At 35.6% G+C, this 19,626-nt stretch overlaps 2 protein-coding genes across 2 annotated transcripts in view; one reads left to right on the top strand and one right to left on the bottom strand.

The window, feature by feature from the left end:
* LOC114647671 (glutamic acid-rich protein-like) overlaps positions 1 to 19,626 on the top strand; it is a 792,149-nt gene that overhangs the window by 157,650 nt on the left and 614,873 nt on the right. The window lies entirely within an intron of this gene.
* Positions 4,938 to 19,626, bottom strand: part of rerg (RAS-like, estrogen-regulated, growth inhibitor) — a 302,156-nt gene continuing 287,467 nt past the window's right edge. Inside the window, exons 4-5 of the mRNA XM_028804725.2 lie at positions 13,974 to 14,047; positions 4,938 to 6,269 (exon numbers count right to left, since the gene is read on the bottom strand). Coding sequence (XP_028660558.1) covers positions 5,862 to 6,269; positions 13,974 to 14,047 — 482 coding nt within the window. The 3' untranslated portion in view covers positions 4,938 to 5,861. The remainder of the gene's footprint in view (positions 6,270 to 13,973; positions 14,048 to 19,626) is intronic.

The following is a 19,626-nucleotide window of genomic DNA, read 5'->3' as shown; positions in this document are numbered from 1 at the left end:
GCCTGATTTAAAGCGTGACAAAAAACATGACATAAAAACATTGCACAAAATCATTGCACTTTTAGGCTTAGGATTTTATATATATTGAGTAGATATATATATATATATAAACAACATATAAAAGGAGGTGAGGTTGCTATTTATGTCAAGCACAATTTAAAAACAAGTCCTCTTCAGTTGGACAATGAGCCCCATTTTAGTGAGGACATGTGGCTTCACCTGTAAAGCATTAGGGAAAGAGGCCTTATTTTAGGAGCGTGTTATAGACCGCCCAGCATAGAAAGTAATTTCAATTTGCATCTTTTTAGTACAGTACTATTAAAGGGGGGTTTACAATAGTCATGGGGGACTTTAACTACCCAAATATTAACTGCAAACTACAAACAGAGGTGCACAAAAACAGGAATTTTTAGAAATAATCATTGGGGTGAAGCCTTCGGGATTTAGTATTTTTTAATAATCAGGGTATAATTGACGGTGTAGAGGTGATTGAACTACTAGGGTCAGTGACAATAATATAATACAGTTCTCAGTGTTTTGGAAGAGTGAGAATGAAAAGACTAAAACTGTTAAGTATAACATTGGTAGGTCAGATTTTAAGCAGATATGGCAAAGACTAAAAAGGGATAAAATGAGATAAGCTTTTAAGTATGGAGACAGTCGAGGAGCAGTGGAACAGGTTTAAAAACTTTTACATGTAATACAGGACAGGTATATACCTAAATTAATAGCTTAATAAGGAGTTCAAAAAGAAGATGAAAAGGAAAAAACAGCTATATAAGGTGTATAAGATTAATAACTCCAATGTGAATCATAGAACATATGAGAACATGAGGGCAACCATTAAGAAGGATATTAGGGAGGCTAAAAGGCAATTAGAGAGGAATATACCAGATAATTTGAAAGATGACCCAAAGGGATTCTTTCAGTATTTTAGTAGTAAAAGAACAGCCAAGGAGTTGATGAAATGCATAAGGTATAGTAAAGGGGAATTAAAAATACAGACAGTGAACTAGCAAATACTCTAAACTCACATTTTTCTGTGGTCTTCACATGTGAAGAAGTAGATAAACTCCTAGTGGTAAAAGGGGCTACTAAGGAGGTTCTGAGTGATTTAGAAATTGTAGAGGGAGAAGTGCTGCTCAGATTAAATAAAATGAAATTAAACAAATCACCAGGACCAGATAATATTTACCCTCAAGTTCTTAAGGAGGCTAGTTAGTACATATGAAAACCTTTGACACATATTTTTAGGAAGTGACTGTGCACTGAGGAAATTCTGAAGGACTGAATAAAAAGGGTGATCGGGCAGATCCAAGCAAATATAGACCAGTAAGTTTAGCATGAATCACAGGAAAATTGATGGAAGGATTAAGGATAAGATTGAGCAACATATGGTAAGGACAGGAGTTTTTCTGAACAGTCAGCATGAGTTCATTAGAGGGAGGTTTTACTTACATGCTGGAATTTTATGAGGAAGCAACAAAAGTGGTGCATATGATATTTCAGTTCTTTGTTTTGTTCTTTGTTTTAAGTTCGTTGCTTAATTTTTTGACTATGTTTTTTTTTCCTGTTAACAGTTTTGTAGATTTTTTTATTAATTTTCTGGTTGTTAGAGTTTTGACTATTTCTCTTCTTCTGGTATCACTTTATAAATATTCTCTTTAGCATAATACCCTTCAAACCAACAGGCATCATTAATAAATGTCATAGGCCTACTTAAAAAAAATTAAAATAACACACTAAAAAGCAAGTCCTGGGTATACTTATTAAAACTTACTAAAAAGTGAAGTCATAGACATACAACTTACCTGTTAATCTATGCTGTCACATTGCTGTCTACTGCCTCTTGGTTTGAATCTTGGGATGGGACATGTTCTAGTTGTGTCTGGGTGTTTTTCTCTGGATACCCCAAGTTATGCAAGTTAGGTAAATTGGCAATTCCAAATTAACTCTGCGAGTGCGTGCGCACTTTAAACGGCTTGTGTTAAGTGGGCTTGGAAAAGGGGTAGAGGTATTCATATTATTCTGTAATTATTTGTAAAATATTTCTTGTTAGATCTTCAAGCCAAACGCTGAAGGCTCTCTTCATTTTTCCTTAGAGCTTTATCGTAAACCTGAGACAAGGTCTTCATAGTTTTTGGTGCACCAGCAGCCAAACATTTGCAAATTTATTTTTCTTCCATATAAGTGTAGCAAAATGTGAATTCACTGCAGTGGGCTGGTGCCCTGCCCAGGGTTTGTTTCCTGCCTTGCACCCTGTGTTGGCTGGGATTGGCTCCAGCAGACCCCCGTGACCCTGTAGTTAGGATATAGCAGGTTGGATAATGGATGGATGGAAAATGTGAATTCATTCATGTTGTATCTTTACTCACTAACATGATGTGATGTCCTGCTTTTATTATATCCAAAAGGGATACAGTCATCATCTTCTAGCCTTTTTAGCTGCAGGTCCTTTCTGCTAGGCCTGAGAATGCTTTGAGGCCAAATAATGACAGGTAATTAAATCACAAAAAAATAAAAAAATCTCAAAATGCAGAGCACAATCTAATAAAAGAATATATGAGTGTTAATTGTGAATAAGATGCTAATCTAATTAGGCTAATTCACAATTAAGTAGAACTATTAAAAAATGAGGAATGACGAAACTTAAGTAAGATCAAGATAAAAAAGAGATACAAGCCGGATTTGCACAACAATGATGTTAAATTACAGTTGGCAACCACCACACACCAGAACCAAGATGCCCGATTTTTACTTTTAATTGTGAAAAGTCATTCTGGTTTTCTCTAATTTTTTCAAGATTAAATAAACTTTTTGGTGTATCTGTATATTTGTGGGCCTCAAAAACATGAATCTGATCCAGTAGTGAAACCCATTTCCCTTAGGCTGCTAGAAAACAGCTAAGAATTTTCTAGTCAGTGAATGTGGGGATTAGCATGTAGCTTTTACATATGGATAAATAATACATGTAGATTTTTGTATACATATTGTAACATATGAGCCACTGTCTTGCACCCTAAAGAAGAGGTTGAGTCAAAGGGCTTCAGGAAAACCAACTTTCTTTTCAATCCAAACAATAACAGCAAGGTTATTTATTGAAACGGGAGCTACTGTACCTCCTCCCTACACACAGACACAGCAAATGAGCAGGGATGGCGCCATTTCAATGGCCATGTTATAATATTCCCTGCATCACCCATCGAGTGCAGGCTGTGAACTTGCAATTGCCTCAGTGATGCTCAGAAGCTGCGGTTGAGTCAGAGACAGACAAGCAGCCCTCAACAGACATGTTAATCGCATTTTGGCATTCAGCCATGTTGGGGAGAGTCTAGGAAGAGCTCAGAAGCCTAACAACAGCATAACTTTTCTCTATTATGTTTCGCATTAAGTTGCACTTCATTTCACATGTTGTATTCGTAAACATTGCATAGCGTACTGGGCTTATAAATGCAAGTGAGCTTGATAAGAAAAAACTGAACTATCTACTATATAATAAAATACTAAGATCTGTATGTCCAGTCCCTCTGAGCCATCTGATTGGACAATTTGGATTTGGTGTGATTGGCATGTTTGGTATTGGTGATGTGATTGAAAGAGGAAAGGCGAGTGTGAGATGCACGAGAAGGAGTAAAAGTGTAAGACACGAGCTGATAGAGTCGTCTTCAAAGACTGAAAGAATAAAACAGGACAGGACGAGATAAAGGCACCTTAAAAATAATGAGAGTTTGGGAAGCAGGCTTTATGGGAACAATCTTGATAGAATGAGTGCTGATGCTCACACAAGCAAATCCAGAGGAAAGGCACTGAAGGTACATGTAGAACAAGAGAAAACAAATGTTTTTAATTAATCTATTGCCTATCTTTGACAGGTACCGTGGTTAGTTTTATATATGTAATCGTTCTGCTGGTTACAGTACTGTTCAGTGGCTTTTGTAGTTGTCTTTGTGGATGCTTCTTAGTTTGGAAGATTGATGCCATACCAACTTGATATAAATGTCGACTTTATACGTATTATTCACAATTGCATGTACATTTAATATACTTACATCATACTAGTTTCCTATAAATGAACTGATGATTATAGCTTTCTGAGACAGAATGCAGAAAAAAATGAAGTATTTTAGTTGGTCCTCCAATAGAAGCTTGGCTCCGAGAGTAATAATCTAAACTTTAAAGACCACACACTGACCATTACATAGATATCCTTCATCATTTAGGAAATATTAGTAGGATGTAGCAAATATGCTCCCAACAAAAACATGGATATACTAACATAGCAGTCCATGTTCATCACAGTAAATATTTATTGCTGATAACTTTGTGTTTTTTAAAATTATTATTAAGAAGACATATTGTAATAATTTAAGGAAACTCTCACAGTGAATTAAATCATACATTTCTAAGATACTGTAAAAATATACATTTACAATATCTTCATTTAATTTTTGTTATTTTCCCAAGTTGTTCAGCTTATGCCTGATTTGCTATTAACAAGCACAGAGTAAGAATTCACAGGATGCTAGTCTGTGGCAGGACACAAACAGATGTGCTCGGAACAAATCAATTTACTGTTTCCCATCAATAAAAAGAATAATTGTAGACTGTGAATGAAAACACAGGGGATCACAAGTGCTATTCATGCACAAGTCACTCCAGCCCAGAAATAAATCTCAAGCACTATGGAGGTGGCAATATTCCTGTTTTGCCATTCAGCTACTCCTAAGTTGATGCAATTCTTTTACTTGTCTTATGGAAGGATTACTGTAAGATTAAATATACATTAACTGGAAAACAATACAATATTTTTAAACGGCAGTCTGCGGAGAAATGATTAATTTAACAAACTTGAACCTTCACTGCTTTAAAACAGGTCTCTGAAAAGGACTACATTTTTAAAGAAAAGTTAAAAGAAAGAATGAAACAAAGAAGGCCAGTATTGTTCATCCAGATAATTTTATTTAACACCATTTAGATCATTTCATTTCAGCCTTGTTTAAGCATTATTTACTTGCAGATCACATTTCAACATACTTTATGACACTGTAAATATTGCATAAACAGTTTGGGGAAAGTACAACAATATGACTTACTTGCCATACTTACACTGCATGACACAGAAAAGCATTTCTTGTATATACTGTAACCAGTTTACTTTAGAATTTTTCAACTTTATGGTTGCTAGAACTGCTTCTTTGTTCACATAGCCTAACCTATGAGAACAACATGAGCATTTTGACTTGCTATAGTGAAATCAAGTACTATTTATACTATATATATAATTTTTTCCTTAAGAAAATGTTGTGAAAACAGTTTTGCAGAGTATTGTTTTATTACTTGGATTTGCTTAAGTCTAAATAGACTTGTGGGCATTTGTCTTGTCGCAACACTTTGTGTTTGACATTTCTCTTTGTATTAGTGTGTATTTCTTTTTTCCCTACAATGTATTATCTCTGAATTTAAATTTGCTTTTTTGCAGAGGTTTTTCAGGACTATGTTCTCAAACTAACTTAAATAGACACTTTGTTGACTAGAATAAAGGTTAACAGACAAATCACAATAAAAGATAAGTGCATGCTGCTAAACAGTGGCATCTGTTCATCACACAAGCGCCAGGTACACAAAGCTTTTGCCTTCCACAAAGCTGCATTTCATCGTGTCTGATGTCAACCTTACAAATTCAGATGTCATATATTCTTGGTAAAATGCTGTATACAAGCTGTGTAGGAGTTTTTCTTACATTTTTTTATTTTTGAAGCACATTTTTTAGATCCCATCATGTTTTAAATTAGTGCATATTCTCATTTAATTCAAAGTTTTTAAACTCCTTTTTTTGAAATATTATGGAACGACTATTGTTTTTAGCTGCTTATCTTGGTCAACATTTTGTTGATTGCTTGCTTGACGTGAGTGGTGGAGCTCCGTCTCCTTGTCTTTCCTTGAATCATTTTGCGCCGCCTTACTTCTCTGCAGAGCTCGTGAAAGGCTTCATTTATGCTGCCTTCTCCAGTACAAGCAGAGCACTCATAGAAGGCGCAGGCAAGCTCAGTTGCCAGTTTTTCACCTTCCTCGGTGGAGACTTTCCGTGAGTGCTCTAAATCAGCTTTGTTACCTACCAGGATCAGAGTGACATTCTTTGGCTTTTTAATCTCATCCAGGAAGTTCTTAAGAGGCACCACTTCGTCAAAGCTGCCTCGGTCTGTAATGTCATACACAATAACAAATCCATCTCCCCATCTTACATGGCCTTCTCTCTGAAGTAGATCTTCCTATACAGGTGACAGAGGCAAAATAGAAATGAATTAGGAACAGCATTAACAACTTGAAAACCAGCAAACACATTTGACTTCCAGTTGTAGAACCGAGGATAGTAAAAATTTTTAATACACATGAAATGAGTGTAATTTGTAAAAATACAAAGAAATCAAATTTTTCAACAAGAAAAAATGTTATTATGTATAAAAGAAACATGTAAAAACCAAAACATCAACATAAATACAGTAGGAAAGATATGTCTAGTTTCCACTGCTGTAATGATGCAAATCTTGTACACCTCCTTCATTTGACATGTTTTCACTAACACACAGCCCAATATTGCCCTAGGATAGCATAAGTGTGTTTCTGTGCACAATTTTCTTATAATATTTCTTCTGCTTTTTTATATTGCATGCACAACAAAGGGTAGAATGTCAGTGCCTGATCCACACGATTGACACACACCTTGTGTTACTGGAGGCTACCACAGCGCAAGGCTTAATGACAGTGGGGTAACGTTATTCTTATGATCCGGCTTGACTGCAATCATTTTGCTTTTTTGCCATACAGCTACTTGCACCAAGTGAACCTTCATGCAACCATATTCACCGGGCACATCGTGGTCATATAGTGCTGGTTGTGTGTAAACATCTACAGTAATGACCAATTCACATTGTCAACACTATCATTTGACTCAATTAATGGTTCATTTTCAGTTTTTTTAAAAATTAACTTTATAGCTTTTTTCTTATATGCCATTGTGTTATTTTGTTGAAGGCTTTGCGCCACTCGTGAATGCTGATGACATTCCACAGAGTGGCAGAACACATAAAAAAATCTGTGATATTTTTGCAGTATGATGTTATTATATCCTCAAGATTACATCAGAATACTGCCCCAAAAGTTATTTGGGCTTAATGCTCCATATCTCATCAATACAGAATAACCCCCAGTAAGACTCGGGAATAACCATATTTACATAGAATACTAAGCCTGAGAGTCGCTCGCGGTTAAAGACATGGAGGTTTAATATAGTATCATCTCTCCTACTATACTCAACATCTCAATTTAATTAGATGGACTGGTGATGCTAAATGTGTGGCATGTGCTTGTGCGTGAGTGTGTTCATCCTGCAAACGACTGGCACACTATCCAGGGGGTTGTCCCTGCCATGTGCCCTATACTAGCTGGAACAGGTTCCAATCTCTCCACCACTCTGCTCAGGATTAAGTGGGTTTAGAAAGTGGCATGGTGCAATATGGTATGCAGAAAACTAGAGCATAAATAGTGTGGTGGGTGGCCGGAATCCTTACACCCAGAGTGTGGAAGGACCAGGGGAGAGAGTATTTGTGAGACAGTTTCTCCCCCGAACGATAAAGGGTAGCCCCCTTGGTTTCCAGTGTGGCCACGGGTTATGAGCGTGGCCACTGTCAGGGGGCACATGGACCTTTTCAGGGCCTTATTTGGCCACACTTCCACCACACCCGGAAATGTGGCCGGAAGAAGCTCGTTAGGCACCTGGAAGGACTATAAAAAGGGACCAGTCCCACCATTCAGAGGCAAGAGTTGGGAGGAAGGAGTGGAGGCGGAAGGACTGGCAGCAAGGAAGGGAATAGACTGCGGTGTTGGTAATGTGTGCACAAACTGTAAATAAACAATTGGTGTTGAGTGAACCTGTGTCCTGTGTGTCCTGTGTTGGGGGTTAGGGTGGCAGTACGCCCCCCTAGTGGCTTACAATGGAAAACAGCTAAATTTCAGCTTTATAAAGCAGCTTGGACTGAAGATGTTAAAAACTATGAGAAAGAAAGTTCTTGATCTGGCCTGCTAATTTACAGGTGAAAACAGAAATGCCAGTTGTGCATTATATAGAAAAGTGGCAAATTTGACAAATAACCCCGTGGCCCTGTGGATATAGCGGGTTGGAAAATGACTGACTGACTGACTGATTGACTTCTGTATTAGCAAGCAATATATTAAATGGCTTTAACATTTAAAAATAATAGAAAAATCTAATTCAATATATTACTGAAGCAAACAAGTTTCTGCACTACTGGTGCCCAATGACTTAACAGTTCTGTATTATAAGGGTAATAAATTTGCTCAGTATGCAAAAATATAAACGCTGCCATTGATAGGGTAAAAATAAAAATCATGAAAACATATCAGAGCTTAACTGAAGTGTTTAGTACTTTTCAATAGAACAACACAATCAGTACACTTTCTCCAAACAAGTGTCTTCTCAACAAGTGTTTTTATGCCATCTTCATTGAATATTCTACTCAAATTATTAAATTCACATAATCTTTAAGCATATCATTGCTCACAGAGCAATCTTCTTCTAGAGTTGAACAAAGAGAAAATCAGTCACCTTATCCAAGGAATGTGAGAATACAAAACACCTCAAATACCCATCTTTTAGCCTTGGCTATATATAAACTTTTATTGGCCAATTATGTATTTCAACCTTGAAACCAAAGACTTCTTTACTATCTTTAAATCAAATCAACATTGGTCTTATAGTGCCCTAGTTGGTGCAGGTTTCTTGCTTCAACACAATTTCTAATTAGAAGCCCATTATTCTTCAAACAACAGTTTTGTGCTTCATGTCAATTAAGTCACATGCTAAGATTTCCAGCCCTTCAGCAGTTGGATTCACTGTTACTTCTTGTTTACTTAAACAGTTGAGATGCAAATAGCAAAATGTATGGTCAAATTTACAGTAGCATGTTTTCAGCATGAATAAGTATATTTTAATAAAATATTTTGGAAAAAAGGGAAGGCCACAAATCATTTCGCTGAAATCTTTGGAAAGGAAAAAAATCTCAGATATAAAAATGACGTGTCAGAAAGAAAACACTAAAAATCCAAAAAAAAAAACTAATCTAAAAACTTGGTTGATAGAATACAAATGTGATGCATACAAAGAAATCCATGTGATAGTTACCAATTAATTATACATGAATTTCATTTGATGGAAACACATTCTTATCCACATGCTAAAACCAAACTCAGGTTCATGTTCAAGTTTATTGTCATGTGCACATACTACAATGAAATTCTAACCTGCATGTCTGAGTAGAACACCTGACAATAATAAAATACCAACAAAAAGACAAACACACATGCACACAAAGTGCATGTAGCTTGCTTGCAACATATGTATATCATACAATATTTGTTATAATGATTTATCTTTATGACAGTGACTAACCCTGAATCTTCTGGTGTGAGTACCAATGACGCTGTACCATTTGTAAGGAAAAATGAGTGAGAAATGCAGCTGTGTAGGGTGGCCAGCACCTTAATAATACTGTTTGCCATTCTAAAGCAGCTTGTATTATATATGTACTGAACAGAATCTGTGAATTTCCCCTTGGGATCAATAAAGTATCTATCTATCTATCTATCTATCTATCTATCTATCTATCTATCTATCTATCTATCTATCTATCTATCTATCTATCTATCTATCTATCTATCTATCTATCTATCTATCTATCAGAAAGCAGCTGGGCACCAGTAGTATTCTGTGCCAACTTGACCACTCACTGCTGTGCTTTACAATTTTGAGCCGAGCAGGTGCAGTACCAGAATATGATGTAGCCCATGAGGATGGACTCTGTTGTGCACATGTACAAATTTGTAATAACAAATGGGGAAATCTGACATTTCCTCAGAAAGTAGAGTCACTGTTCTCAGTGATGGTCAATCCAAGTAATTTTAAGCTGTTGACGCTCTTAACATGTAAACTCTACTATAAATGGGTGTGTCTTCTGCTTCTTGAAATCTACAACCATCTTCTTCGTTTTGCTGACATTGAGGGTGGGACTGTTGTCCTGGCACAGCAGGTACAACTCTTTTCTGTAAGCTGTTGGTGATCAGGTAACCGAGCTGCCCAGTCCTGACACATGTCAGCTACTCCACACTTGTGGAAAAACCGAAGTAGATGACACATGTGCTGAATCTCAAACTTAAAAGTGGCATTTAACTTATAGGTACATGAAACTACTATGACAAAGGGTGGCATGGTGGTTTGTGCCACTGCCTCTCAGCTAAAGGAAACTGCCCTTCAATCCTAGTCTGGTCTCTGTCTGTGTGAATTTTGCATTTCATTTACATGACTTCTTGGGTATTGTTCTTCTCCTCCCACATTTCAAAGACCTGCTAAATGGCAGCTCTAACTTGGGTCTGTATGTTTGTGTGTGGATGTATCCAGAATTACTTCAATTAAAGGTACGTTCTGTTCTTGGCCCTCTGTCAACATTATAGCTTATCTGCTGTTTTAAACTGTGGATTATACCACTTAGCACTGATCAGAAGCTTTTTTTAATATTAGAAGGCATTTTAGAACAAAGTGGAACCAGCATTTAAAAGAATAAACCTTTTATGTATATAACTACTAAAGCGCAAATTATATGCATTATCCTTTTAAAGTTTAATAACTTATGTTTATAAATATACTGTTACTGATGAACAAAAATTCAGCTTTTACTAAATAATATTACTTTCCTGAGAACAAAGACAATGAAGGTCGGAGTTGGGATTCGGATGATAGTCACTTGAAAATTAAGTGTGAGGCTGTCAGTCCTCAATTTTTTTTTAATACTGTTTTTATGTCAGTGTGGGGAAAGGATGACTGATGGTCTGTCATTCTCCATTTCTCTTGGGATCAAAGATCACCAACTCAGCAACACAAGTTACAATTTTATTTCCAGTGAGATTTCTAGGAAGGACTTTTTTTTTTGTGCTCTGAAACGTTGCTTGAGGTAAGTTGTAAATATAACACTTACACCAATAATGTACAGGCAGAAATGAAAGATTATTGTACCTGTGTAATGCAAGTTGCACTGATGAAATAATTTACATTTTAACATAGTACGCTTTTAAAATATACAAAAGTCATTTTTAAAAAGTACATGATGTGGACAGAAACACATCACCAGTATATTTTTAATAAATGTGTCTGTCTTTATACCATGCAGTAGAAACGAAATGACCTTTGTAATTGATATGTAGGAGACTGCACATGACATAACAATATAATTATTGCTTTAGCCATGATGCCTATATATTATAACTATGGCTAATTTGATAATAAATTTAATCAGACAGCACTTCAAAGCATAAGTAGGCAGATGGATGACACATGTTTATGGAAACTATCAAATCTGTAACATATATAAAAGGAGGACATAACGTGTTACACTAGATAAGATAATGTTAGTGCTAGAGTGTCAGCAGTCAGCCAGTGATCAGAATCCATTGACTACCATTCTTAATTTATAACAGACCAATTTATACACACCTTGCCAATTTTTTCTCTTGTTTGAAGTTTGGTTCTTTTTAAAAGACATATTGTAACCATCAAATATTTTCATGTCATTTTGTTTAACAACTATATAGAGGATTTTAAATAAGCAACTGGCTTGAGATCATTTGCAAAACATTCTTTAAACTGGAATAGAAAACATCTGATTCCATATATGTTGCAAGGGATCACCATTCTATTTTGGTTGGTTCTTGTTTTATACTGGTGACTCAATAGAAAAAAACAACAAAGGTTAAAAAAGATTAAGAAAATAGATGAATGATAGAGTTCTTGAATTTAGCATTCAGGGAAAATACCAGATATGCATTCAATGTGTGAAAAAAACAAACCTAGTTCTCTAAACATATAAATGCTTGATTAAAATACTTGTACTTCAAGTCTGAATTTTGATATGAATAAATGGTACAAGGACAGGCAATGGTTAACAGGCACTAATGTCAGTTTTTGTTGTATGTTACCAGCTGTGCATACACTAGGGAAACAAAAAAGATATTCTATCTGTGTCCAGAACTATCCCAAGCTGCAGCTCCTTATCATGGCCAATGTGTGTCCTAATATTGAAACACTGTAATGTGCACAATGATCTATGTATGTTTTATTTACTTATCGGTAGTTTGTGGCCATTTGTTGTTTTTTATTTGTGGTTATCATTCTGTCTGTGAGTTTTGTTGTTTGAGGCATGATGACGCAGTGGTTATTACCGCTGTCTTACAGCTCAGATCACTTTATTCATCCACAGTAATTAACCCAGCATGGTTAGCAGATGCTTCCCTAGCTTAAAAGACCTTTGCACCTTTATAATCCACTCAAGACTAGTTTAGTACTTGCCTTCCCATGGACTTCAATACATTTCATGGAATTTCGCCAAAGTTCCAAGGGATTCGCTCATCACTAAATATTTAATTTTAGGTGATGAACTTTATTTTTTTAGCATGGAGAATCCATTGTGTTGTGTTTTTACTCATTTATTTGGGAAGTTACCCTCATTTTAGTTTACTTGATGCATGGTGACATGTCATGTGGCCATTAGCGGCATTCGGATGTTAGTGGAAGTCTTCCTATTAATATGAATGTGCTGTCACGTAGCTTTACCCCTCGGAGGAGAAAATACGTCTAAAACCTCTCTTCTGTAGTTAGCTCTGTTTGAAGTAGACCAAGTACTTCTGCTCTAGACTTTTCTTTTGATTTACCCTTGTGTTTTGTCTTTCTTGTTTGTATGACTAATTCAGTTTTGACCTTTGCCTGTCCCTCTTTACAATTCTGCCTGGAATTATATCTCCTAGTCTCCATACTCCTCACAGTAATCCTTGGAAATGTTGCCCCTACACCCTGTTACAGAACTGGAAGATACACAAGACTCAGGAGCCACAACAAAGAGAGAGAGAGAAAGAGGGACAGTCAACTGCTGAGCCAAGAAAAGTGAATAAAAAGTTATAGAATAAAACAAGCGATTTGTTTCGAACCTAGTTTTGTTAAATTTGACCTGCTTGTATGGAATTTATTTGATTTTAATAAAATTAATAAAATGTTAAAAAAGAATAAAACAAGCTATCCACGTTAAAGATCCCAAACACCCATTTGCCCTCTAATTTGGTGAATGAAATCCAGTTCTTGATATTATGTTTAGATGACCCATTGATCCTCAGTGCAGAGAATCTCAAGAGTATCATATTATAGGAGGAGGATTTCCAAGAGCCAAAGAGTGAGAAATAGGGATGTTTGGCAAAGCGCCAATGTAAAGTTGGCAGTAATGATGTCAAGGAAGAGGTTCTTCTAGGAGAGTTAAAATGTGAGAGATCAATGGAATGTGAATGGAAAGAATGAATGAAAGAGAATTAGAGACAGGATCTTTACAGTGATCTTATTTGTGATGTGATGAAGTAATGCAAATACCATTCTAAATGTATTAACATTAAAATGTGAACTATTGCAAACAATTTTTATGTTACCAGATGTTAATTATTAATTTATAATTCATTTTGTTATTTTGTTATCTGCATATATTTAGGTGCAAGATCAGGGTTGCAAAATAGTGGCAATTCATTATAGGGGAGCTAAAATGAGAAAATAAGAAAATAACAGAGAAAGTTGTCTGGAATTTCTGAAACTGAAAGAATAAATTGTGTTAATGGCAATAAAAGCAAAGTACTACTATTAATGGTTTTTATTCTTGAGCTGCTTTAAATATCTTAAAAAAAGATCATAAAACAAATCACGAGAGCAGACCATTCTGTGTACTTAGAATAAAGACATTGTTTTATATCATTTTGGCTTTCTTGGCTCTTTATCTGTCACAAGGGTCCTATCCTATCTATCAAAGTCCTAATAATGTTTACAAGTTAAACTCTCTTTCATATTTTAAGCAGCAATTTAAGAGAAATAGCCTTACCTGACCAGCTGTGTCTAGTATTTCCATGGATACTGCTTCATCATCAATATTTACTTGATGACGATAAGTTGACTCTGAAAGAATAAAAAAAGATGTTACTAAAACAGACCTTGGACTCTGCATACTTGCATAAAGCTATAAAACTGACACATACATAATTCATCCACCTTCTGTATTTTCCTTCTTACTTGCAAACTGAAGAAAGATAAAGGATTTTGGTAGGTTTGATGTCATTTGAGGTGACATATAAACCTTCTCGACAGTTTCAAATATGTAAATAATAAAATAGTCCTGATTATACATAAACAGAATGTCATGATGCCACTGAAGTTAACATTTCTTCAATGAATAATGCTTCAGATCTATTTGGTAATTAAGCAAGCTGTCTGTAGGTTCTCCCTTGTGGCATTTCTCAAGGTTCATGTTTTGGGCAACTTCTTTTCAGTATCAGCATGTTACCTCTGAGCCATGGATTCTCATGAAGATGATATCCAGGTGTACATGAAGATCTTTCCTGCCTGCTCAACAGACTTAGACAAGCTCAATTCTGTTTAAATAACATATGCAAATGATTGTCCAGTATATTCCTAATCCTATATACAAGCAAAATCCTACAGCAAACATTAACCTTTAGTCCCTACCACCAGTGTTGAAGTTATTCTTGATATTACCCTGAGTTTTGAAACCATATAACCAGTCATCAAAAACGTTTTTACCACTTCAGAAATACTGCCAGACTCAGACAGTTTGTCTTTTCCTTTGATTCAGAAATATTCACCAAATGCATTGGACACATTTCCACCTTCTGGCTCAAATACACTGGCTGCCTGTATGTTCAAAACTCTCCTTCTGACTTAAAAACTTGTTCATTTCATTACCAGAAATTAATACCTGAATCTTACAAGCAATCATTCAAATGAAAGCACCCATCTTTCTTACAATTCCAAATCTGTCTCTGGGTTGGTTCACATAGCTTTGTTGATGGAGTATTTCAAATCTCATGTAAAGAATTATCTTTAACTTCTTGCAAATTAATCAAGAGGACTGTAACTGTATTTGTATTACATTCTTCTGTATCAACTGTACTTAAACTGATCCTACTTTAGTGTTCACAGGCTGTTAATCTGCTCAAGTAAACTGTTCAATTTGTTCTTTACAGTTGTACCCTATAGCTATTATTTTTAATGTTTTATTAAAAAGTATTTTATTTTGTTGTTTATTTTGAGACATGTCCTTGTTTGTGATGTGATGGTATATTCTGTGGATGATGCTATTTAAGAAAAGAGCCTGCGTCCAGTACAATTTGTGTGGAACTTAATTCTTCTAAATTTGTTAATACTGGATTTCCCTCACAGTTCAAAGACATGCTACTGTAACCAGTTTATGTGTTACTTATACATTGTTCTAGTTTCCTTTCATGTGAGATAGTAATGGACTAATATGTTTGGCATAAGGGGACCTTATATAGGTCTCAGGACAGAAGAATTAGATGCACAATTATATAATACTAGCTGTGTTACCCAGCTTTTCTCGAGAAATTTCTTAAGACAAAGGGTGTCATTAGCTAATTGGGAGTAGCAGAATTAGAATGTAACTAGGTGTTTTCTGTATATGATATTCTGCAGTTTTGTTTTTTTTTTTAAACAAGGAATAATATTATTGGCAGACAGTGTGATATACTGGTTAAGGCTTTGGATCTAGGACTTCAAATGCTGAGGTTTTGAGTTCAAGTCCCTCTTCTGACACTATATGACCATGAGCAAGTCATTTCATCTGCTTGTGCTCCAACTTAAAAAAAATAAAAGAAATGTAACCAATTCTATCTCAAATGTAAGTTGTCTTGCATAAGGGCATCAGTTAAATAATAAGTAATAATAATTATATTATTAGGTCACTGGAGCTACTTATTTATGAACATGCTATACACAATTGCCCATGAGTCAAACATTCCTGCATTAGATTAATTCTTGCATTTTTCTGATTTTCCTAGTGACTTGGATTTTGACAACAGTCATTGCAGAAAACAATTTTATAGGAATGTGTATTCTTTTGAAATTGAAAGAAGTAATCAGTAGGAATAATGTGAAAATTTGACTAAATATAAGAATTATTATTAGATGTTTACGATTTTCATTTTCACTTTCTTTGTGTTTTTTTTTTTGTCAGTTGTATGTAGTACCCATTTACAGCTCTCAGATATAAATGTATATACTAAGCACTGCTTGAACTGAATATACAGTATGTAAGTTCTGATATCCTATGTTACACTGATGTATTAAAGTGCAGAATGAAGAGAGCAGAGCATTAGCGTCGACTGTTGCAACAAAGTTTCTGTAACTTCTCATGAGAAATTCAAGGGTCATTAAGAAAGACTCATGTTCATCCCTTGACACTTGCAGGACAGTAATCAAAGAGCGGGTTTCCCTTGTAGTTTTAAGTTTTAAAGAGTGGAGGTAAGAGGGAGGTCAGTTTACAGTGCTGAAACTGGGGGCTGTAGGTCGACAGAGTGGAACAGATAACCAAAATGAGTGCTGGTACGCATTTATTTGCATGTGCGTCAGACGGTCACCTTCCAAATTCTTCATAGGTACATAATACCAGCTCAAGACAAGACAGGGTGCTGCCTCTACCAATTACTTTGTCTGTTCTTTATTCCACAGCACAGAAAGACTGCCCATTGAGGGCAACTAACCAGTTATTCCTAGGGTGACCACAGCATCTAAGAGTGCTGGTGGCCAACAGCAAAAAAACAGCTCTTGCAAAACATTTAAGCTTTCTTTTTCCATTTTACAACGTTATGTCTCATTTTTCCTGTACAGGACACCACCCTTTCTTTAGTCATCCATCTACCCTATTGGCTATTGGTGCTATTCAGGAAGCCTGTCAGTCTCTTCTGCTGTGTTCTTTATTTGTATAAAGCAAGCTCTCAACACAACAAACAGCATGTAAGTTAGCATAACATTAATAAATATCGAGAATTAAATAATGCATTGACATAAAAAAAACATGTTGGCTAATTTTCTTTTTTCTAAACATTTCCAAATTTTGATCAAATCCGTCAGGGCATTTATTTAAATCTTGGGATATTTAGCTTTTCTATTTTAAAGTAGTTTTCCCCCTAAATATGGATACTGTATATCAAAATGTCCTGTCTTAACAGCTGCCTACTGACCTAGATGTACCATTGTGCCAAATTTTTGCTTTTTATTTTTTTTAACATTTTATTAATTTTATTAAAATCAAATAACATTCCATACAAGCAAGTCAAGTTTAACAGAACTACGTTCGAAACAAATCGACTCCTACCCATGAGAAAGAGAGCTAGGTCAGCAGAGTAAAACTTTAATAATAGTAAAAATATGTAGATAAATAAATGAATAAAAACAAACAGAAAAAAAGAGGGGAGAGAATCCGCTTCCTCAATGCTTTAAATGCATATTCTAAAATTTTATAGATCAGATCCTGGCAGGTTTTGAAAATTTTTGTATAGATCCTCTAAGTAAGAATTAGATTTTTTCCAATTTTAGATAATACATAACATCAGTTACCCACTGACTAAAAAGAGGTGAATTAGAATTCTTCCAGTTGAGCTTTTTAACAAATGGGAAATAGTGTTTTTGTTGAAAAGTGAGTGAATGAGTCAGTCAACTTTGCATTATATACATATAAATTGTCACACGTGAGTACCTGGGAGACAATTTAAGGGCTCAGATAATAGTAATTCTCCAACAATCCAAGGAGTAGTGTTGTGTAATAACACTCTCTATTTTCTCCCTCTTTATCTGACTAAATACAGCCATATACATTTATATACCATTAATATAAAATGTAACAGCCTCAGAAACAGCCTCATGCTCAGGAAAATCTAATTTCTATGACCCACATAAATTGAAACAGCAACACCTCACATTTAGAATCAAGTACATTTCAGGTGAAAAGGGTTTTGGTTTCTGTTTTTATTCCATTATATGTGTTTTTATGCATGGATTTCTAGTAATCAAACATTTGTTTTAGGGGTTTGAGGCTCCTGAGTATGGTTATCATGTTTACTTTTGAAATTCCAGTTGAGTAAAATATCTGGACCGTTTAGTCGGCAATTTTGTATTTCTTAAGATCGCTGCTATGTTTTGTTCCCATCATCACCACTGTAGATAGGGATAAAAAGTCAGTTAGGAATTTACTTAATTACAAAACCCTTCCTCGAATCACTCTTTTTAAAAAGTTTTTGGTATTTTATCCAAGTTCTGACTTTTCTGCCCTGTATTTTTGACCACGATTTTTGTCTCTCATTTTGGCTTTGATGCTTGCGTCTTTGATCTTCTGGTTTTGAACGTTTTTCTGTTTACTTGTCTGTTCCCAAATCCAGTCAGTTCACTGACATAACACAACTCACATTTAAATTTAAAGAATATGCAGACTAAACACACTGTGTGACCCGAACTGAACCATGCATTTTCAATAGCAGTGCTAATTACAAACAATTGAAAGATGATTTTCCACATACTGTACATACTTGCTCTTTCTACACCAGAATTCTGCATGTTCTTGAAGCAGGAGCATGATACCTTTTCCACAAAGTGGAAGGAGCAAACGTGGGCTTCCTTGTTGGCTGTTTCAAATTTAGAGCAGACTGCTTCAGCAATGGGTGAAAATCAGGAGACAAAATAATGTCTTGTGAATGAAATTGATTTCCTTTCTTTCTTTAAGTGAAAAAATGGTAGTGGTATTTTCACACCTCTTTGCTGGCATGTCCTGAATGGCTTTGACTATGAAAAGCTTGAACCACACGTGCAAAGTCACAAATTTAAAAAAATACAACAATGGAAACAACAGGTGGCCCTCATTTTAATACAGTCAGTGACCTTTAAGTCACATTGTTAAACTGGAAAGTTCTGGGGGTACATATAGGGCCGACACCACCATTAAGGTGAAATAGGCATCCGTCTAGGTCACAGATCATACAGGATGGGGGGACCCAGCCACACGGGTTAGCTACCGAAACAGTTAGTTGGCACACTAATAAGCTTGGCTTAGGGCACAAAATAACCTAGCACTGGCACTGGGCACACGCACACACAAACCCAAAGGTCTAATGTAGGGGACACTGCAGGGCGAATTGGTCAAGCCCCTCATTCAGCAGCAGACTTGCAGCAATCACAGCAGGAAGGCAATTTGACATAATACTAGAACAAATGTTTTTTCTCTGTATTACTTAATTGCACAACATTTGGTAGCAATGCAACCCACTGGCGTTTAGTTCAGAAATGTCACTGTATAAAAGTTATGATCTTGCCATAATTTACAGGAATTCTTTTTTGTTATTGTTTGGACTGTATTCTATTTTATTATTAGAAAAGTACAAAGAGTTAGATGTCATTATTCAAGTCTAGCTTCAGAGATAGAGACTCTTCTAAAATGTAGTTAGGTTGAGCAATTGTTCATAAAAAAGTCATTTTTAGAGGAAGGCCAACTACCATGTGCGGTCTACTTACACTGTATACTCAGGTCTAACTCTGAAGCTAATTCATTCTAAAACAGAAAGGGATGTGGGGGCTCAATTTGTATATTAGCTGACAGCTGACTGAACACAGACAACCATGGCTACTTTTAAATAGCGGAAGTTTTTTCTTGCTTTTGCAATTAAAGCAAAAAA

Source organism: Erpetoichthys calabaricus, chromosome 1 (genome assembly GCF_900747795.2).
Source record: "Erpetoichthys calabaricus chromosome 1, fErpCal1.3, whole genome shotgun sequence".
NCBI classification, from domain to species: domain Eukaryota; kingdom Metazoa; phylum Chordata; class Cladistia; order Polypteriformes; family Polypteridae; genus Erpetoichthys; species Erpetoichthys calabaricus.
Note: the sequence above shows the minus strand (reverse complement) of the source record. Positions and strands in the feature narration are given on the sequence as shown.